The 21,982-nt window shown below is 55.7% G+C and overlaps 1 protein-coding gene across 1 annotated transcript in view; it reads right to left on the bottom strand.

The window, feature by feature from the left end:
- Positions 1–2,803: 2,803 nt before the first annotated feature.
- SLC6A2 (solute carrier family 6 member 2) overlaps positions 2,804–21,982 on the bottom strand; it is a 39,220-nt gene continuing 20,041 nt past the window's right edge. The window contains exons 4-14 of the mRNA XM_015586903.1: positions 19,026–19,164; positions 11,601–11,735; positions 11,130–11,233; positions 9,815–9,939; positions 8,816–8,928; positions 7,107–7,235; positions 6,643–6,742; positions 5,585–5,685; positions 4,916–5,083; positions 3,398–3,469; positions 2,804–2,827 (exon numbers count right to left, since the gene is read on the bottom strand). Coding sequence (XP_015442389.1) covers positions 2,804–2,827; positions 3,398–3,469; positions 4,916–5,083; positions 5,585–5,685; positions 6,643–6,742; positions 7,107–7,235; positions 8,816–8,928; positions 9,815–9,939; positions 11,130–11,233; positions 11,601–11,735; positions 19,026–19,164 — 1,210 coding nt within the window. The remainder of the gene's footprint in view (positions 2,828–3,397; positions 3,470–4,915; positions 5,084–5,584; positions 5,686–6,642; positions 6,743–7,106; positions 7,236–8,815; positions 8,929–9,814; positions 9,940–11,129; positions 11,234–11,600; positions 11,736–19,025; positions 19,165–21,982) is intronic.

Genomic DNA, 21,982 nt, shown 5'->3' with positions numbered 1-21,982 from the left:
CTTCTCCTTTGTCTCATCTGCATCTAGAATGAAGACCAAGTAACAGACGCTAACTAACTAGACGTTGAGTAGGTGTTAACGCGATGGCCTTAAACAGATAATTTACATTTTATGGAAAATAATAATTCTTTAAAAATCTGGTAAAATATCAAAAGTGCATTATACAGTATACAGGAGCACCCTTCTCCCGGGTAACTTCTGCTACCAAAAAAGGCAGAAAAAAGAAGTCAAACATTATGTATGATAAAGCGCATATCCCTCTCCGATAAGTGTGGGTGGACGACGAACCCAGAGGTCTCCCAGCACCTCCACGACAACTTCCAAGAGCTTCCGGGTCCCCCACCTCCCCAGGGACCCTGGGCTCAGGCCAGGTTCCCTCCACCCCAGGCTCAGGAGCCAACTCCCGCCGCCAGGAAGCACCATTGCTTTGGTTTGGAGTTGGTTCAGCTAGCACCACATCTCCTGTTCGCCTATGGGACAAATGTGTGGAGGCAGAAGGGCCACGTGCAGGTGGCAGAGAGAAAACTGTCGGCTCGCTCGGAAGGGTGTCCCTGTTCCAATACACACAGGCTTTTCTGATCCTTTGCTCTCAGCCAAGTCACCTCAGCTTTTCACATCCACTGCTCCAGTGTGATTATTTTCATCGAAAGAGAGCAGCTAAGCCATTTCCTCTCCGGCAGCCAGCTAGACGAGAATAAATGACATCCTCTCCCCTCTTCCCTTCTTCCAACACATTGTTCGTTAAGAAATGATCCTTGGCCCCTTGACTGCATTTTTGTTTATTTTTTTTAGGACAGCCCTGGGTGAGTATGGGGGAGATGAACCGTACTGGGCAAGGAATTTCAGGATATTCTGGGCTGAGAGTCAGGGGATCAGACTTGAGGGTCCGACTGGATCCCTTAGCAGCTGAGAAACTGAAGTGCTGGGCCTTAGTTTTCTCATCTGGGAAATGGGGAGACAGAAGCCAGCCCTGCAGTCCTGGCCGGGTGGATAGGAGGCGATGTAGGTGAAAATGCTTTGTAAAGATTGTAACAGCTAGGGAGGGTTCATCCTTTCTGGCCAGATCTCATCAGAGGCGGTCACCCTGCTCTCATCGCCCGGATCCCCACCTTACCGTTCCACTCTCTGGAATGCTCCCAGACCCCACATGCCACTCGGGCTGCCTCAGACTTGGAGCTGGCCTTTTTACATGGAAAGACCCAAAAGTCTTCTGATTTCCCTCTTTTCCCTAAGGAATGACACCCAAGGACCCTGACTCAGCAGAAAACCACCTCCCTGCCACCAGCTTGCCCTCACATAACCTTCTTCCACAGATGGCATGATCGATCCATCAGTGGGGCTCAGTAACACCTAGTTTTATGCAAAGCACCTTCTGGATGTCTGTCTCCCTACACTCCCAATGTAAGTGAAGTGGCCTCTCTTTTTTCCCCAAGATTCTGCAACAGGGGCTCCCACATTCACAATAAGAACCCACAAGTCTAGATTTCCAACCAGGGCATAAGAGGCTCAAACCGTAAACAGAAACCCCAAATACATGCCACCAACTTAATCTCACTATGAACCATTTCTTGGAATGAGCTGAAACTAACCACCATCACCACCAGAGGGTGCCACTTGCAAGTCTGTATCAGAAGTCAGCTTAGAACTTCTCTACAGCCACCAACCTGCTCCGTCAGCTCAGACTATTGTCCCCTCAACCTGAGCGACCAGGTTGTTATGTGCTTGGTTTCACCCTGTCCTCCAAAGTGCCCAGTCTAGTCCATGAGGAGACAAAGGGAGTTTTCAGGGCCAACTTCCCATCCCGTGGGAGCCCTGGCCTGTGCTGGGTGCTGGGTGGGATTTTCAGGGGAAGGCTTTGCAGGTGTCTGTGAACAATACATAAACAGACAGGCTGTCGGCCTGCCCTCGGGCACCCGCCTGGTCCCGTGAGGACAGCAGGGACTCCATGGCGGAGAAACGCACCTGGCCTTGCTGGCTTCCTGGGAAGGTGACAGGAGCCACAGACGTGTTTCTGAGCTTTGTGCGCCTGACAGAGCGACTCCCACACGTGGCCTCTACGACCTCATCTGGCTCTTCTGCAGAACCTGGGGGCTCCTGGACATTCTTCCCCGTGACACCCATGGCTCTGGACCATCTGACCACCAGAAGCCGGAAGAATGTTCCAGAACGTACAAATCAGACTCAGGTTAGCCAGAGTGAGAACGAACTGTGAGGGTTTCTCCTTGAGGTTCCCCAGAGCATCTCTCCACGAACTTCGCGACAGGACAGATAACCCAAGAACCTGCTTCGGACAATGCTTCGGATCCCGGAGGGCTGACTAGGGGGAGGGAGTGGGGGTGAGGAGGGTGGCAGAGCTAGGTACCCCCCGAAATCTCAGCCTATCTTGCTGTTAGTGTTTGGCTTTATGGTGGCAGACCACGTCCGACTGGGCGGACCGAGGGTTTCTTCTGTGGCCCAAAGTACAAGCAGACGTGGGGGAATTCTGCCCACGTCAGGCACTCAGCTTGGACTCCCCGACTGGGCGAAACATCCCCCAAAACAAAAGAGGTTCAACAGAAATCATTTTTCCTGTTCCTGCCTCTCCTCTTCTCCCTCGGGGCGTATCGACCCACGCTCCCAGCCCCCAGGCCTAATGAACAGAAGGTAAAGGAGAACCAGGTCCTGAAATCACTCGTGGTGGGGACGAGGGGGAGAGGGTTAAAAAGAGCCTCTGCCAGGCGAGGAATCCCGGGCCACGTCCGGAGGGCAGGTCAGACGCCTTCGACCTGGACGTTGATGTGGCGGGCTCCTCCTCGGGGCCGGTTCAGATGGCCAGCCAGTGCTGCAGCTGCAGGAGAGGACACCAGGCCTCAGTGCCGGGCCAGGTGGGGACCGGGCGGGAGGGTGGCGGGGAGCACAGCAGAGGCAGAACTGCTCCCCCACCCCTCGCCTCTGAAGACCGCAGAGAACATGTGTGCGCGGATTCCCTAATTGTCACTGGGGCCCAGAAAGGGCAAAGGAGCCTTCCCAAAGACACACGGCAAGCCCGAAGCGGGGGATTCACCGGGACCCTCCCCAGACACCCACCCTGAACTTCTTCTAAGGGGGGAAGAGCTAGGACTCAGGTCACCATGTCACTGATGCCCTTCCTTCAAGGTAAGAACTCCTCGGTCTGTTTTGGTGACACTCCATGGTGACAACGCAAAGAGGGAGGGTATTGCTTAGCAAAGTTTGGGCGTTTGGCGCTCCAGGACCAAGGAGCGAGGGACGGGCCCCTCCCCCAGTCCTGGCGCCGCCCCCTCCTCAGTGCACTACGGCCTCCTGCTGCTCTGGGTTCTCTCCTGCCTGGGACCAGGCACAGCAGGCAGCAGCCAGGACCTCCGCACGCCCCGCCCCACACGGTCTGGGCTGCACCCACCTGGAACTGCCTGACATCCCTCTGGGCCACCAGGTGATGCTCGTTCTCGGGCGTGACGCCATAGGCCAGTCTCTGTGAGAAGACAGAAATGGCAGTGGCCTCAGCTAGGCCCAGGGGCACCCTGCCTGTGGCCCAGCAGGCACCCCCGAGGAGGGCCACCTGCTGTTTGGCCCTGAAGTCTCACGTGGACAGCATCTGAGGTGCGTACGAGACACTCTCCACGCCGGTCAGTTCACCTGGAGTCATTCACCCAGCAAATGTTTATGGAGCCAACAGCTACACGGTCAGACCCTGGGGATCCAGCATCCAGGAGACTCACACGCCTTCTGCTTTGGGGGAACTTACAGTGTACAGAAGGGACGAGCATTGAATAAACACACACAAGGGCAATTCTAACACCATGACGGGAGTCAGCACTGCAGCAAGAAGCTCGGAGCACAGCGAGAGGACAGCGGCTGGGGCAGGGCAGGACTCGGGGCCACGCCTGGGACCTATGTCTGCCGCCTGGAACCTACGACTGACGCCTGGAATCCATGACTGCCACCAGGCTCAGTCGGCGGGAAGCCCTCCCCGCTCCCAGCGTGTGAAGAATAAGGGCCTGGAAGCAGGTCCCAGTTTCCAAGTCCAGGATGAGCTCACAGAACACGGACCCTCCAGGTGACCTGGAGGACCCCAGACTGTGAGATTTCACGGACGGGGCGGGGGGCAGACGCAGCCCTGCCTGGGGCCCTGCGCCCTGGGCTCCGGTGCAGCTCACGCCCTCGCGTCCTCATCTGTTCGCCTGCCCCTCGTGAGAACACAGGCCCCGGGAAGCTGTCTGCCCACCGCCCGGACCACGCAGACTCTCGGTGACGACCTGCGGTGCCGGCGCACGCGGCCACCAAGGGAGGAAGGCTTCGTCTCGCAAAGCGGGAGCGTGAAGGGAGGACCGCCCCGCCGTTCATAGACGATGGTCGTTTCCACAATCCAAGAGTAAAGGGCACCACTTCCCAGACACTACGCGACGTGTGCAGGAGGTAACTGGCTTAGGCTGATCGGGTTCAGGTTCAGGAATGGGGCAGGTGACAGCAGACACGGGGCACGGTGAGCTCGGGTAGGGAGGGCGGGGACACCTGGGGACACGAGGGACCTTAGAGGGGGCCACGGGGATAGGCCCATTTACGGTCATCTGTCTCACTCATCCTTAGAGGACTAGGCGGCCGAGCGGCACCTTCTCACGTAAGTAACAGTAGGAACAGCAGCGGGAGCACGTGGTACACACGACATGGAATGTAACGGCGAGTCCGTGTGACGAACGCCTCCCACGCGTCTGTGCGTCTGACACCCTGCCAAACACTCTTCAAGGTCTGTATGATCATCCCCAGTTTACAAATGTGGAAACAGGTTCAGGGGATACACAAGTGGGCCAACCTGGTGGGTCCGTCTGACCCTAGCGCCCGCGTCTAGCGGGAGTGACTCAGATGCCCACTCCCATGCCGTCCCCTCCACTTCACCCCACAAGGCCAGCCCAGAGCTCACCTCCCGCAGGGAGCCTGGAGTGCTGAGGAACTTGTAGACCACGTAGGCGGGTACCAGGGTCATAGAGGAGAGCGCGATGCCCCACCCGACCCAGTTGGCCCAGAGCGGGAAGATGTAGTCATCATAGGTGAGTGGCTTGAAGTTGATGATGCTCACCACCACCACGAACTGGGGGGCCGGGGAGTGGGGGGGGCGGCAGGAAGGCAGTGAAGAGAGACAGGGAGAGAGAGGGGAGAGGGGAGCGGGTGGGAGGGAGGGAGAGAAGCAGAGAAAGATCGGAGAGAAGTGAGGAGCCGGGCGGCAGATGGATCACGGGAGCCGAGGCGGCCAGGAAGGGGGGAAGAGAGAAAGCAGAGAGAGAAAAGGGGAGAGAATTCAAGAAGCAAATGACAACGCAAAAGAGACGAAGGCAAGGGAAACCAGAAAAGAAAAACAGAAAGGTGACCTTGGAGCTGGGCCTAGCGGTGGCACGCAGCCCCCAGGGACCTTCCGCCCCGCTGAGGTGGAACCCACCACGGTGTCAACAGGCCTGAGCTTCCCAAGTGTCCCGATCACACGACCAGGACTCTGCCTCCCAGAGCCTCCTCCCCAAGATGCAAATACGTCCACCCCACGCCCGGCCGGATCCAGCCGCCTCGCCCCGGGAGACCCCGGCCCCGCACCACACACCAGGAGGAAGGCGGGGCTGACAAACTTCCAGCACAGTCTCCAGTACAGGCCCGGCTTGAACCCCATCATCTGCTGGATGTCGTTGCTGAACCTGTCCACACCTGCGAACACACGGGCAGGCCTGTCCCCGCGGCCACCGCGGAGCCCCTGGCTGTCCCCTGCTGCCCACCCCCCCCACGAGAGCCCAGGCAGAGAGAAGGGCAGCGAGGCCAGACAGTGACCCCGGGCACTTGGACAACCTGGCACGGGCCCTTGGCTGGTCCAGAACAAGGGAGATGACACACTCAGGGAGAGTGTCACCTTCTATGTGCCACCCGATTCATTTTTCAGAGGGAGGCCGCTCGGGGAGGGGGGGGACTTGCCCCCGGTGACACTGCCAGGTCGGCCTGACTCCTGGGGTTTCATTCTTATTCTCTCTCTTAAACAACGGCGACTGTGTACACAGCGCCTTCCCCCCGACTGCAGCCTCACAGAACAGCCCCAACGCTCACTGCAGTCTCTCTCCGGATGGTAGAAAAAGTGGAAACAGGACTAACGCTTGGATGTGACACATACTGACAAAAAAAAAAAAAAAACAATGACAGCACATTTGTCCCTTAGTAACATGTTCTCCTGTTCAGCTCCGGAGTAAGGGTGCCAGACACAGGGCACCGGGTTACATTTGAACTTCAGATAGACAAAGAGAAAAATGTTAGTTTCAGCACGTCCCATGCAACATTTGGGACTTACGCTAAAACTACACATGGTTGACCTGAAATTCAAGTGCAGCTGGGAGTCTTGCGTTCTATTTGCTAAATCTGGCTCCAGAATGAATTGCGTGGCAGCAGCTTCCTCTGAGTTCCTCTTTACTAGCTGACAAGGTGGCCCAGAGGCCGATGACACCCGTTAAAGGGAGTCATGCGACGATGAGCTGAGGGTGGGAGAGCCGTGGTCCAGCCCTGGGACAGGCCAGTGGCTGCCCCGGAAATGGAAGCCCCTTTGCTCTGCAGGTGGAAAGGCTCCAGGAGCACAGGGGGCCAAGGCTTTTGAGCGTGCCTGGGGCCCTTTTCAGCATGTACCGTAAAACCAGGAGACGCCGATGGCTTCCATGAGCACAGCAAACAGAATAGAGGTCCCAGCCGCGAACGTGTCCAGCAGAGTCACCACATATATTCCACCCTGCAGTGTGGACGGAGAAAGCCTGAGGCCATGTCAGCCGGAAACGGCCACTGGCTGTTACATTCGCCGCGATGCACCTGTCCATCCCTGTCCTCCTCGCTCAGGACCCCGTGTGAGGACCCGGTGACGGGGTTGTGCGGCTGCTGTATTGACGTCAGCAGTTAACGGGGTTGCCTGGAGAACCCCAGGCTCGGAGGCAGGAGGTGACAGCGGGGTGGAAGCCTGGGGAATCAGCCGCAGGGCCAAGGACACAGGTCCTGCCACGGTTCCCCGAGCTCACCCCGGCGCCGAGGCTGGAAGCGTCTGACTGGACTGGAAAGCGACCCACGAGTTCCAGGTGACCCGGATCCCAGCCCCTCCTCACCTTGGTTATGCAAAACAGGGCCAGCAGGAAGGTTCCGAAGGTGACGCCAAACGTGAAGAGTTTCCGGTGTCGTTTCAGGACCTGGAAGTCATCGGCCAGGCCCGTGATGACCGCCTCCATGCCTCCCATCTGGAGGGGACCAGGCAGGAGTGAGGGGCGCCCGCGCCTCGGTCTCAGGACCGCGGCTCACGCAGCCGGGCGGCCACCCCCACTCTCTCGAGAAATCTCACCCCGCTTCTGATCTGTTCTCCAGCAAACTCAGAAACCGCGGGGCGGGGGGTGGGGTGAACGTGGAACTCTGTCTTCCCCTAATCAACAGGCGCTTGTCTCTGGTGCCACTCGCTCGGCAGGGGCGAGAGGCCGAAACTCTCATGTGACATGTTGGCAAGTAGATAAGGATCTCCTGCAAACAGCTTCTCGCGGTGAGAACCCAGGCAGCGGCTTCTGACAAGGACTGTGGCCGCCCTTCTCACGCTCGAGCAAAGTGGTCACCTCAAACTCCACTCTCAGAGTGTGAAAGGGCCTCCGAGCCCACAGCTATGGGCACATTTATTCTTTATGGCCTCCTATGAGGACCAATCATGTTTTAAGTTGAGCGACGCCCGTGGGCTGGGGCGCTGGACCGGCGGCCTGCACGCCACCCCTCGAAGCCTTGTGCAAGTCACTGCCGCCCTGGGCAGGCGCTGCTCACCAACGTCAGTATTCTTCCCTAAGGGCCGAGAAGCGGGGTCAGAATCCCTCTCAACACACTGCTCCTGGCAGATCTACCAGCTGGGAAGAAAAGGCCACAGAGGAAAGCCGCCCGCCAGCCCCACGCCGAGGCTTCTCGCCAGCTGCCGGGCAGGGTGCGCTAAAGGCGGACGTGGCCGTAAAGAGAGGCCAGCAGATCTGAGCTCACACGTGTGTAAAATGAAACATTCTGAGACACGAATGAGGCTCAGCGTGTTTCTGAGGGCGCCCGGCGACGAGACGCGTGGGAAGAGAGCTCGGGGGGAGGATGGGAGGTCCGCGCGCCCTCTCTGGCTTCACGTGCCCCACCTGCGAGGGGCGAGCATCGGGCCGCCTCGTCTGAGGTCCCTCTCGTGTGGATTCCCGTGATGCCACTGGGTGGCTCTCGGTTCTTGGCTGTGACCCAAGTCTTGCCTTTCTGAGTGAGGACTCATTGGGACCTTCTGGAACAGCTACTAATCAGGGTTCGAGTGGTAGGTTGAGTAGTGTGTGTGTATGTGGTAGGGGGAGGTCAGACCCAGAGGCGTGTGTGTGCATGCATGTGGGCGTGTGTGCACACGTGTACGTGTGTGTGTGTGCGCATGTGTGCATGTGTGTATTGTCGGGCGGGGAGGTCAGGCCCAGCAGTGTACGTGTGTGTGCATGTGTGCATGTATATGTGTGCACATGTGTGTGTGTGTGTGTATTGGGTTGGAGGAAGTTCAAGCCCAGTGGTGTGTGTATGTGTATGCATGCATGTGTGTGCATGTATGTGTGTGTGTCTGTATGTGTGCGTGAGTGTGTGTGCGTGTGTATCAGATGGGAAGAAGCTCAGGCCCAGCAGTGTGCGTGTGCATGTGTGCATGTGTGCGTGCACATGTATTGGGTGGGAGGAAGGTCAGGCCTGGTGGCGCGTGTGTGTGCGTGCATGTGTGTATGCGTGTGTGTGTGTGTGTGTGTGTGAGTGTGTTGGGCGGGGTATCCTGAGCAGGGTCACTCACTGAGCTGTCAATCCCCAGAGCCAGGAGCATGATGAAGAACACGACAGCCCAGAAGGTAGATCCCGACAAGGTGGAGATGGCTTCTGGGTACAGGATGAAGACTAGGCCAGCACCTATGAGACACAGCAAGCACCTCGTCAATGGCCGTGACTGTTGGTCTAAGCTGCAGGTTGGGGGAGAGCACCGTGACGCCCAAGCAGCCTCAGATCAGCCCACGGCCTTGCTCAGTCATGTGCGGACAGAGAAAACCAAGGCTCTGAAGGTGACCGGCGAAGCCAGCTCCAGCTCGCGGTTCATCCACGCACCGAGGAGGCTGCCCTCCGGCAGGCAGACTGGAGAGCAGAGCCTCGCCCGGGCAGCTGTGGGTGACACGCTGCGAACCCCACCTCCTGCACACCACGAGGGATCCTCTTATCCTCAGAGTCCATTAGAGGTAGCCCCTCCCCAGGTCTCAGCTTCTTTGTGGCCACAAGAAAATGGGAAGAAAAGCGGTCGCAGGCTCCAGAGTTGGACTTGTCAGGGCCGGAGTGCTGGCTCGGCCGCTGGGTGACCTTGGGCGACTCACGCAGCCTGAGTCTCTGTGTCTCATCTTTAAAGCGGACCTATTCACACCCTCACTGTGAGGACTAATGAAGGTCATGTGCTCGGCACGGGGCTGGCACAGAGTGACGCTCCACAATCTGTCCTGACTCTCACTGTGAGGACTAATGAAGGTCATGTGCTCGGCACAGGGCTGGCACAGAGTGGATGCTCCACAATCTGTCCTGGACTCAGAGAGGAAGATTCTGTTACGTACACAGGGCCCCGCACTGCCCGGAATTCCCACCGACAGACTCAGGAGAGTCCGCCACGCGGGCCGCTTAGCAACCTCCACGTCCAGCCCGCTCTGTCCCCAGGCCACCCGAGAGCTGTCCCCAGGCCACCCGAGAGCTGTACAGACACGGACGAGGTGGCTTCCTCAGCCCCCTCGTCCTCCATGGGCCCGGTCTGCCCACCCACCTTCCGTGGCGACATCCTCGATGTTGACCTTGTGCTCGTGGGCCATGTAACCGAGGATGGAGAAGATGGCGAACCCGGACACGAAGCTGGTGACACAGTTGATGGTGCTGGTGAGCAGGGCGTCCCTGCGGGGAGAGGCAAGTGAGTTCCAGTCGCCTGACTCCTCCCAACCCGGCTTTTAACCACGGGGCCGTCCGCGGAATCACAGCTTCGAATGCTTTGGGCTTCCTTGCTGGCCCCCGGAGCCCAGTTTCTTCCCGTAACTAGGTCAGTCCCTGCAGGAAATAGGGCAACAGCTTCTGGATGAAACGCTCTGAGACCAGGGTCTGGTATCAAATTCTTCCTGGGGAATTCGGCACCAGCCCCGTTTCTTCAACAAGCTTTCCGTGCCTCCCCCGTGCCTCTCGGCTGCTCGCCCAGGCGGTCAGCTTTGCTAGGACGGCCCAGCCCTCCTTCCAGGCTCATTTTCTGTGAGTCCCCAACATGAGTTTTTTGACCAAAGCAATCAACTTGCTGGCCCACCTCCCGCGCTTTGCTCGGGTGGTTCCCCGTGCAAGCTGTCCACGCTGTCGTGCGGTCTCTGCCTGTCAGAGTCCTAGCTACCCTCCATGGCTCGCCTCAAACGCACCTCCATGCACCGACTGATCCCCCAACAGAAGGATGATCACCCCATTTCCTTAGCCTTCCTAGAGCCTGCCCCGCTGGTTTGCATTCCCCCTACTCTGCCTCGTACCAGAGGGACTGCAATTCTGTCTAGAGCCTTTGACAGAGGATGCTGGAGGCAGGCCCGAGGTGTGCGCGTGTCTAAAGCCCTCACAGCACTCGGCCCGCAGGAGGCAGCGTTAAATGTTTACTGAACCGAGCAGAGCGTGGCCTTCTGACCCCACTGCCCTGCGATTTTTACCTCTGATCCTGCCAGGCCCTCACCCATCATGCGACCAGCCAGGATATCCCGTCCTTGCCTGCCTGGGCCCCAGATTAACAGACGGGTAGTGTTGCCTGTTCTGAAAGCCACATAGTGTGTCCCTCTCCCAGCTACCCATCCCTGTGATCTCTCAGTGCTGGTGGCCTCAAATTTCCCAGCCCCTCACCCAGCATTTAATAGGCATCCTGCATTGAAATGAGTTCATCAGGACACTCATAGGCCGTGTCAGAGTTCACTGAACACCCACGACGGTCCACGTGCCTCGTTTCACAGAGGAAGAAACCCATGAAGAAAAGTTCCCTTGTCCCAAACCAGAGCCCGTCTCTCCCACCCCTGCAAGGGTCGACCCCCAGGATTCAGAGCTTTCCAGAGCCTTGAAAAGGATCTTACCTGTAGCAGTTGTTGTCAAATTTGTTGTAACTGGCAAATGCGATCAAGACTCCAAATCCAGCCCCCAAGGAAAAAAATATCTGAGTGGCAGCATCGATCCATACCTGAGATGGGCAGACACAAGCCATCACCCTCGAGGACGGGACCGCCTCACTGCTCCAGAAGGGCTGGGACGCCCCCAGGGATGCGTACTGCTCTCCTTAAAAAGAGGGTTCTATGAAGGCCACTAAATGGCCGCATAGACTCCCGCACCGTCAGCGCTGGACGGGCTCGTGGAGACCCACGGGTGCAAATCAAATCAGCCCCGGTTGCGGGGAGCACTGCAGCCAGCGTGGGAAGGAAGGATGGTCCCAGGCTCCCCCTGAAGTGGGGAGCGGAGCTGGCACCAGATTTCCTATCCCTGCCTGCCCTGGTGGGGGGCGGGGGCCCTCTCCAACCCTGGCCCAGTGCAGGTGGCCACGGGGCACTGACCGTGGCCTCCTTCAGGCGGTGGAAGTCGATGTGCAGGTAGGCGTTGATGCCGTTGGAGGCGCCAGGCAGCGTGATGCCGTGGACCAGGAGCACGAACAGCACGAGGTACGGCAGCGTGGCTGTGATCCACACCACCTGGCGGAGGGAGGCGAGCTCGCCGTGAGGGCCTCGCTGTGCACCTCTCCGCCCTGCCCGTTCCTGACCGAGCCGGTAGCGCCCTCCCCGGCTTCCTGCACGCAGCGCCCATGCCACGAGCTCCATCACTAGGCCGGGCCAGGCCGGGATGCAGTGACCTGACACGAGCCACACCCTAGAGCAGCTCAGAACCGGACGGAGTCAGCCACACTGGGCGCAGCGCTGCCGTGGGAGCTACGGGCGTGGGACACAGAGCGCCCGTCGCCTCTGTGGATCCGGCCGTTGTCCCCGGGAGAACTAAGCACACCCGCCTTTGTGCCCCGTCTCTCCCTCGCCCTCTCCTGACCTCTCCCCTCGTTCGAGCTCATCCTTCTCCTAAGCTCGGTGCCCCAGGAGGGACATGGCTGGGCAGAGATCTCTGTCTGACCTTTCTTCGTCCTGGTGGAGATGTATTTGGGGCATAGACAACTGCCTTGTCCAGAGACCCGGAGGCAAGAGAGGGGTCCCCAGATTATGAGGAGGCCCCCCTGCCCCCATCCTGCCCGAGGCAGAGGAACCGGAGAGGAGAAGAGAGGTGGGGGAGGGTAGATCGTGCGCATTCCCTGGCTGTCCCTTCTCACCCCCCACCACACACTAGAACACTCCGGGGGAAGCTGTAGATTAAAATGTGCAAGTTCACATCCCATTTGTAGAGTTTCTGATGTAATTGGGCCGCGGTGGGGCCCGCACTTCGGTAAGTTTTAGAAGCTCCCCCGGTGATGTAAACAAACGGTCAGGGCTAAACATTGCCGCTAAAGGCAGACAGGGCCACAGGCAGCCTTGCAGAAGGAAGACTGTGCTTCCAGCAAAAAATCCGCTCGGGCCTGGGGTAACCAGACCCAAGGAAGACTCAGTGGGAACGCAAGAGGACGCATGACCTAAGAACCATATGCCCCTCACCCCAAAGCCGTGGCACTGGGCAGCCCCAAATATTCCCACATATCCCTAGGTTGAAAACAACAGCCCTGGAACATGTCTGAGGGTAAGTTCTTTGCCAGCCTAGAAAGACATGGGCTAAACACAAAAACTGAGATGTAGAAAGGAAAGTCATATTTTTTCCGTAATTACGTTTAAGGACTGGGATTTAACCTCTCCGTCTGTCTTTCCCACCAGACCATGAGCTCCTTATAAGCAAAATACCCATAGTTTTCAAACTTGTACCCTCGGCACGTGGCACACATGGGCACTTAAAAAAATGTTAGTTCAATGGATGAATGAAGGGATAAGACAGTCGTGTAGATGAATGGACTGACGGATTGATAAATAGATGGGTTGATGGATAGGTGCATGAATGGACGGATGGACAGACGATGGATGGATGGATGGATGGGTGGATGGATGAATGGATGGGTGGATGACTGGGTTGTTGAATATATAGTTGGGTAGACAGTTAAACTGATAGATGAATGGTTAGATGAGTACCTGGTTGAGTGCATAGATAATAAATAGATGCATGAATGGGTCTGTGATAAATCAGAGGGTTAGTAGATGACTAAGTTACCCAAAGAATGATTGAAAGAATGTAAGGAGGAATGAGCAAATGAGTCGAGGAGAAATTAAACGCTCTAATGGTTGGCCATACCTTCCGAGGGCATCGGCAGAGGGACGGGCTCCTCTGTTCCATCTCTCCCTGGTTACATGGGGCGGGGGGCTGGGCTTGGCAGATATTGGCTTTAGATTTCTATTTTCTATCAGGGCCCAGGAACAAGGAGGACAAATTGCCAAAAGCAAAGGAGGAGGAAGACATGCCTTAGAAAGTGAAGTCACTGCATCTGGATGGCCTCGAATTAATCCTGGATTTATTCTCCCAAGTTGGGACACATGGGCCCCACTCTTCGGTTACAGACACCGGGAGGAGCCCTCACACATCCTTGCTGGGTCTCAACTGCTATGTTCCCCTGCAGCTCATGTTGACAGCTGCAGGCCCTCTGCCCAGCCCAGCGGGGCATCCGAAAACAGCACTCCACCCAGACAAAAACAACATCCCCTGGTCTGACTCTAAGGAGTCTCCCGTGGGGTCTGGAGGCAGCCCTGCCTTGGCCATGCCTGAGGCTCCAACGTGGATTCACTTTCTTCAAGGAACACATCGGGGCACGGCCGAGCTCACTCTGACCTTGGTCAAGCATCAAGAAAGGGGAGTTTGCTTTGCCCATGCTCATGTGTTCAGAGTAAACCATCTGAATCTCGTTGAAAGTTCTCAGAATTGATGGCAGAAGTGAGTTCTGCTGCCCAAGGTCCTGTGTCAAAAGGGAGGCTCTTGGGTCCTTGGCCAGCAGCTCGCTCATGCTCACATGTGCCCTGTGTGCACACTGGGCAAAGAGAAGGGACACTTGGGCTGTGTCATCTCTACCCCAGACTTCTCTGCTCTCAAAATATCAACTTGCAATGCATCTCCGTCCATGAGGAACCAACCTGGGTCTATCTTTGAGACTGAGATGAAAGAATGAGGAGAAACCCACTGGTTTGGGCTAATGTCATCCGTGCCCAAGAGAGGTCACTGTTTTCCATCGCCCCAAGTTCAAATTCTTCTCCACCTTGTGTTTCTGTGGACACAGGTTAGAATTTGCATGGTTCCAGGATGCCAAACTCAGCCGCTGGTAATCATTCCCCAAATCTTGGCTCCTTAAAAGGAAGAACTTTCTAGTGAATAGTGCTCTCTAAAGAGGAAATAAACAGCCCAGGGAGGGGGTGAGGTCCCTGTCATTGCAGGTGTGCAAGCTGTGGCATCCAGGCCTTAGGCAAAGGATCGCCTAGGTCAAGGTGAGGCCCACGGACCAGCAGCATCCGCAGCACCTAGGAGCTTGTCGGAAATGCAATTCTTACCCACCCGCCCACCGTGGAGTCACACTCTCAGGGAATCTGAGTTTTCACAAGCCCTCCGCGTGAGCCGGGGTTACCTCTGAGGTCTTCTCGATCACGGAGATGAGAAACACCCACGCTTCATCCCTACATACTGCATTAATTTAACCTCTCATAATTTAGAATCTATAATCCTCTGAACTGGGTGTTAGGGACATTTGTGCTAATAATAAACACATACTAAGATTTATGGAGTGAGGAGTATGCACCGGTGTTACTCAAGAAAACACTAAGCTGTAAATATTTTAGCCCATTCATTGCTTGTATGCAAACGTGCTATGCATTACACTGGGTCCAATCAAGTCACTAAAGCAAGCCAGGGACAACCTGTATGGACACCCTAGTGAGAAGACTTGGCTAGAATCACAACTTGAACTCAAAAGTAACAAAACGACCTTTCTATTTAAATATTCTTGAACTCAGGTTTACTCTGAATTGGTCCATCTTTCTCTCTTCTCGACCCCACCACCTTTGCCAGAATGCAAGAGGTGTTCTGTCTTTTCTCGTCCCCTACATAGCCCAGAGCCTGGCAGTGAAGTAGATAGAGCTTGGTGTCTGACCCTGGCTAGTTCTGTTGTCTCGATTTATCTCCAGGCATAAAGGAGTCCAGCACCTCCAAAAGGTCAGTCCAACATGGAAACGGAGCAGGTGGGAGCCTGGGCCCGCACCTTCCTTCCGGCCCCACGGGAAGTAGGCAGAGTTTGAAAACCACTGAGGGGTGGGGGAGCACTGGCAGGGGTGCCGAGGGAAAGGACAAAGACAGACGAGGATCTCTGACTGGGCGATTTCCACCTGCCAGCCCTGCACTGAAGCCTCTCCCTCTACCCTCCCAACAGCCCCAGAAGCTGGCGTGACCGTTGCTTGCCCTCACTTTTCAGGTGAGGACACTGAAGTTTCGGGAGCATCATGAATCTTGAAGTCACCCAGGAGGACACGATGCCCGGGTGACCGGACAGGTGCCTGGACTCCAACCCAAGTTGTCTGACCACAAGGCCGTGTGCTTACTCACTCACTCTTCTGCGTATTTGAGACCCAGGTTCAAGCCCTAGTGAGCTAAAGATTGCTATGGAACCCCACCTCTCGCTGGGCCCCAGATTCTCCATTTGCACAAGCAGGTTGGAGTAGAGGGACCCTAAGTCCCTCCGGCACCTCATTTAGGTGCTGGCTTACTGAGTGTGCAACGGCCAAGCGCCTGCTCAGCCAGGGACTTTGGGATGGGGGCGGGGCACAGGCAGGAAGGACTGCAGGATGGCGAGCAGAGGGTAGTGAGTGTGCAGGCACTTGCCTGGCTCCCTGGGGGCTGACTAACTCCTGACTCAGACCCCCGCCCTCTGCCTCGAGGCGGACAATGTGCCAAGGTGCCAGAGTGTGTGGTCTGGGGTAACCCCTTTCTCTCTGCTTCAGACCGCATCCCACCCCCCACCATCCCAGCTGCTGGCTGTGGAGTCACACATCTTCCCGAGCACAGAACTTTCACTTGCCAAGACGGGAAGTGTGAACATTTGCGATTCATTTCCGGTCGCTCTGGCTGTGGCAGCCTGCTGAGAAAAGCTCCCGTCCCTTTCCAGATGCAATCTGGAAGAAATACGCAAGGCTCTTGCTTTTCTCATGAGCCAGTTTATAAACACAATTAGAGACAGGGAACAGGAATGTTCTGGGTGAAGCCCCTCCCCGCAAACTGGGAGACTTACGCAAATGTGGGCTGCGGCTTAACATATTCCCTCCTGGGGGCTTCTCCAGCGGGACACTCCCATCACGCCTCTCATTACAGGCGTCAGGGGAGCGGGTAACTCTCCTGAAGATGTCTTTGCACAGAGGATCAATTCAGCATCACTCTCCCAGCGAACAACTCAGGCTCCTCCCCAGCCAAGTGCTACACTGGGTGAGGCAGACTCTACCTCTCTGGTGATGGCTGCGGGGAACTTAGTCTCAGGTGCTATATTAGAAGCCTGTGCTGGTCCCACCCCCAGGCCAGTAGCAATCCATCTTCTTCAGTTCTGCCACCTGCAGAGGCCACCTTGCTTCCGATACACAGGGGAGGCACAGAGAGGCTACACAGGGTGGCCTGGGGCTTCCGCACCGTTGTGGCTTTGCTGAGACAGTTCCTTCCACTGAAAATCCCTTCCCTCTACCTCGCCTTTCCCTGCATCTGTCCTTGGAAACCTGGCCCACATGCCACCTTCTCCAGGGTCTTTGTAGACCCTCTCAGTTGAAAGACCTTCTTCCTCTACCGATGCAGCAGCTCACAGGTCCTTGACCATGAGGACTCATGGGAGGAAATACATTATACACTGAGACAAAATCCACATGAACCTATAGATGCTGTAACCGAAACACAAAGTCCACGAGATAGTTCTTACTTTTACTACGTGCGATGCACGGTTACTCTCTAGCCTGCTTCATTTTTGAAAATTGTGGAGACCCACTCAACTGATTCAATGACAGTTTAAAAACCCCACAGTTTGTATTTCTATTAAATACCTAATGTGACTACCTGACTACCTAATGTGACATTATCTCCAAGGTAAGGTTAAGTTAAAAAACGAGATATATGACAGGGTCTATAGAAAAACTAATCATTAATGTTTATTTAAGGGGGGGACACACATGTATCTCTGGTTAGAGACTCAAGAAACTAGCGACATCGGTTGACTCACACTGGTCTGTAACATACACGGACTGTCAAGCAACTGAAGAACGAACCGGGTTCTTGCATCACCGGGACCAGTATCAAGCCTGGTACACAGATGTGTCCATAAATGTTTAATAAGTTGAACTGAATTCAAAAGAACATGTAATGAAGGTCCCCAGACTTATTTACCCACCCACCCTTCTTCCTTTCTTCCCTCCTTCCCTCATTAATCCTTCAGTAAATATTTGCTGAAGACCTACTATGTGCTAGATGCCGGGGCGGTTGGTGGTGGCCTCAGCCTGGTTTTGCTTCCTCCCAGACCCGGTCTGCACTTTGCTTGGGTTCTTCCTTGGGGCAGACACTATGTCTCCAACACAGGAAGTTCCACGTCAAGCTCTTCTTGAGAGATTTCATCCCCACTGGCTGCTGGTCTCCTGCCACTACCTCCGCTCTCAGTGGCAGGACCAAGGAGCACCAGAGAGAACCCCGATGCACCCCACTTTCCAAAATCATTGCCTAATGAAGAGTCTCACAAATTCACACATTCCCGGTTACGGTAGATTACGGACCCGTGCCCCCCTACAGAACCAGAGCCTGCGTGGGGTCCCCGTCTGCACTGACGCTAGTCTTTACCACAAGACTTATCTCGGCCACCGGGGCAATAACAGGCGCGATGCACGCAGAGACTGGAAGAGAGGCAGGCGCATCGGGGCTTGTCTGCTTGGAACACGCTCCTGGGACCCAGCGCCATGCCGGAGAAGCTTAAGCCACATGGAGAGGCGAAGTGGAAACAACCCAAAGTGTCCAGCTGACGGCGGCAGCTGAGCTCCCCACCAGCACCAACTGCCATCTGTGTGTGTTCCAGCCCAGGGGAGACCCCAGGAATCGAGCCGACGCAATATCACACAGAGCAGATCGGCCACGCCGCTGACCACAGCCAACCCACGGGACGGGAGAGGTAATGAAACGGTCGGCATCTCACATCGGGACATCGACAGGAGGCTTCTCACCCAGCAAGAGCTGAACAGACCCTGGAAAGCGCATCTCCCTGCTACATCCCCATCAACGCGGTCGACCCCCACAAGGACCTCACGGGGTCCCAATGGGGCGGTTGTGTCCTCCAGCTCAGAAACAGCAGGGGCTGTGGCCTGAGTTTACTCCAGCCGGAGGGGCTGGCCACAGTGTCACTTAGGTCCAGAATGCCAACTCTGGCCAGGCCCTCCTAGGTCATCTAACCTCTCTCTGGGACACTCAGACCCTTGGGGACACTCAGCACTGTGTCAAGGAAGCACGAAGCCCCTGGATGCATCTAAATATTTTCTAGAGCAGACTCTTTTACTCAAAAATTCAGAGGGTGGGGATGAGTAGTGAAGCAATGGTTATATTCCAAAGCAGGAGGCAACATTTGCATGAAGCCTTAGGTCAGAATTCGGTTTACCCATCACACGTCAATAGGTTGCTTTTGGTTTTTTCCTGAGGCCCTTGGATGTCCCATTCCCAGGTCTGTTAGGGAAGCTTTGGTAGAGAAGGGTGGGGAACCCGGATCCATTTGCAGCCCCCCTCACTGTTGGGGAGCCTGAGCTTTGGGAAGGGAAGGGATTCGTCCAAGGTCGCCCGGAGAGCCAGTGGCGGAGCCGGGCGCGAACCCAGGCTTTGTGTGTCCGGTTCCACCTTTTCCTTTCGTTAATTAACAATCACGGATAGAAAAAATTAACTTTTTGAGGCCAACCTCCCAACTGAAAGAGAAACTAAGATATTACCTTTCCTGACGTCTTCACGCCTTTCCAGAGGCTGAAAAACAGGATGATGACGACGGCGATCAGACAGAGCAGAAGCTGCCACTGCGGGAGGCCGATGTCGTGGATCCCGCTGCTCTCATGAAGGTGCAGGACGCCGCGCCTGCCAGGAGGAGAGGGGCGGGGGCCCGGGAGGGCGCCGTCAGTCAGCGAGGATGGAGTGATGGAGACCGGCCCTGTGCTGCCCAGCACTGCATCGTGTGGGCCCGCTCGGGCCCAGGACAGCCCGGTATGCGACAGCGAGTCATCTGAGGACGCTCCCGCTCAAGGCTGCTTTTTAAACAGTAAGAAAAATCTCTTGAGTGTCACCTGCATGTCTGATCCTGGGGAGATGGTAGTAAGTGACAGGAAAGGTCTCTGCCCTCACAGTCTACAGCAGAGGTTCTCGACGGGGGCGACGGGGCAGTTTTGCCCCCCAGGGGACACTGGAACATTTGGCCGTGTCTGGCGGTGTCTTCAATCGTCACGATTTGGGCAGGGGCGGTGCTACTGACATCTAGAGAAGAGAGGCTAGGAACACGCTACAGTGCACAGACCAGCTTCTGACGACAGAAGGTTATCTAGTCCGACACATCCGTGTCGCTGAGGTTCTACGTGCCTGGTCCAGAGCCTGGGACAGGAGTAAACGTGTCTCCTATGGGGGACGTGTACCACAGCTGCAGGTATGTGCATACACACCTGGGCACGCCAATCCTGGGTCTTCGCCCAGCAGAAGCCTGTGCCTAAGTTCACCGCAAGTCATGTTCTAGAATGTTCATAACGGCACGACTCATAACAATCCCAAAGTGCAAAATACTCAAATATCCATCAACGGTAGAATGGATATAGAAATTATAATGTGTTCATGAAGTGGAATGTTGCACAGAAACAAGCTCCGTGTGGATGAATCTCTCACATGTAACTCCGCTCGCACATAATCCTATGCGGAAGCCCAGACCAAGAGTTCTTTCTGCCTGACTTCCGCTCACATAAAGCACAACGGGCGGAACCACCCTGAAGGGGCAGAGGTCAGGACAGGTGTGCCTCTGTCTGGGAGCGGGGGTCTGACGGGCAGGGGACACAGTGGGGACTTCTGCGCCACCAGCCAGCTGTCCAAACCTGTAGAGCGTTTTTATGAGTTTATCTGAGCCAAGCGGACGACAATTGCCAGGGAGCAAAAGCTCAACGGATTAAGAAAACCCTCAGGAGCATAAAAGGCAGTTTGGCAGCGTATTTCACACGTTAGAATCAAAGGAGACGAAAAGGGGGTTACGCAGATGATGGGAGATGAAGGAGGCGGAAGAAAGCAAAGCGAGAAGGTGGGGGCGTCTCTGGGATTGAACGAAAGTGCCACAGAGGGTCACATACTTCCTTTACGCCGTGGAGACAGGAGAGTTAATAACGAACATCTCCAGCAAGTGGAGACGGTGTGTGGGAAACAAAGAACCACGAGGGGCTCCGTGGTCTCTGCTCCGGTGCCTGTGGCGTCCAAAATAGGACCCCACGCCGATGGGCCAAAGGTGTGTTATCTTACATGCAAAAAGACAACAGACAGGTTCACTTAAGGTGAAGACTGGCCTTCGTCAAGGAAGCTACAGGCCTAGAATGTGACCCACCATGACCCGCCTTTGATTAGGGATTTTTATGTTCGGACCCTCCTATGTGGTTACTTTTGGTCTCTAGGTGCCGGTTACTTGGCTGTGTTCAGTGGGTGACATTCGTTGAGCTGTCGCCTCATGACACTCATTTCCCTGTAATACGTCATCCTTCAGAAAAACACAAATAGAATAAATATTTGCGAGATTTAAGAATATCAGCTTCTTCGAACAATCTACAATGAAGGATGATAAATAGAATTCCAAACGAAGTGACCAATTGCTAATTAGACTCTAGACAAAGACTGTTAGGATCTAACCAAGGTCGAGTAAGACCAATTGATAACATAGGAGGCCAGGTCTCAAGGGAGGGAGGTTCCCCCGACCACAATTCCACACCCTTGCAAGATGAAGAAAGCAGAACTCTTCAGATGTAAGTGGGAATAGCTTGCTAGGTTCTTCCCATGCATTCAAATCACTTGCTCCTCACTGGTGCCTGCTGTGAGCAGACGCATCCTGGGCTTCAGAGGCACAGTGGGGCTGCGGATACTCAGCCACAGTGCCTGCCTCGGGGTGAGGTGGGGGGCTTCTATTCCAGCACGGGAGGCAGCATTAAACACCATGAAGACCCATACGTGTTGGGAGGGCAGAGGAGCTGAGGGAGTTCCATGGGCATTCAGAAGTGGCCTCTGTCCTGTCTGTCTCTGCACCTCACACTCGGAGGCTGAAGTCAGTGCAAACTTCCAGACACCCTTCCTGGCCCATCTCCAATGTCACCTCCTCTGGGAGGCCTCCGTGATCATCTCTGATAGGGATCTTTCAGTCCTTTCTGTTCTGTGGCTCTTGGCTCATTTTCCAAGCAGAGCCTGGTCCTCCAGCTTTAGGGCTGACTGTGCGCAAGGCTCTGCTGGGGACGGAGAGGTGGATTAACCACGTCCGGGTCCCCAGGGCTAAGCCAGGCCTGGCAGTGGGCCCGTTAGCTCAGAGCAGATGGCTGGATCAGGAGCAAATGCTCACAACCTTCCTAAACCAAACAATCCACCTTCTAGAAAAATATGAGACCCGGGACCACCCGAAGGAAAGAGGCTCCATCTCCCCACGCTCACACTCTAAGCAACGGCTCCCCCGACCTGTAAACTCCTAACCCCTCTGTCCAGTTCTCTCGCACTGCTCGGGGCGACCACTCATGTCCCACGTAGAAGCTTTGCTTCCCTGTGTCTCATCCTCTCAGCCCGGAGTATGTTCAGAGAGTGGCTGGTTAATCAATTCGTACCAGTGCGAAAGGCAAAAAGTAGCTTAATAGGTTGTCTTTCTTTGGAGAGGTGCCTGAATCCAAAATTTTTCACA

Source organism: Pteropus alecto, unplaced genomic scaffold, assembly GCF_000325575.1.
Source record: "Pteropus alecto unplaced genomic scaffold, ASM32557v1 scaffold123, whole genome shotgun sequence".
Classification (NCBI taxonomy): Eukaryota; Metazoa; Chordata; class Mammalia; order Chiroptera; family Pteropodidae; genus Pteropus; species Pteropus alecto.
Note: the sequence above shows the minus strand (reverse complement) of the source record. Positions and strands in the feature narration are given on the sequence as shown.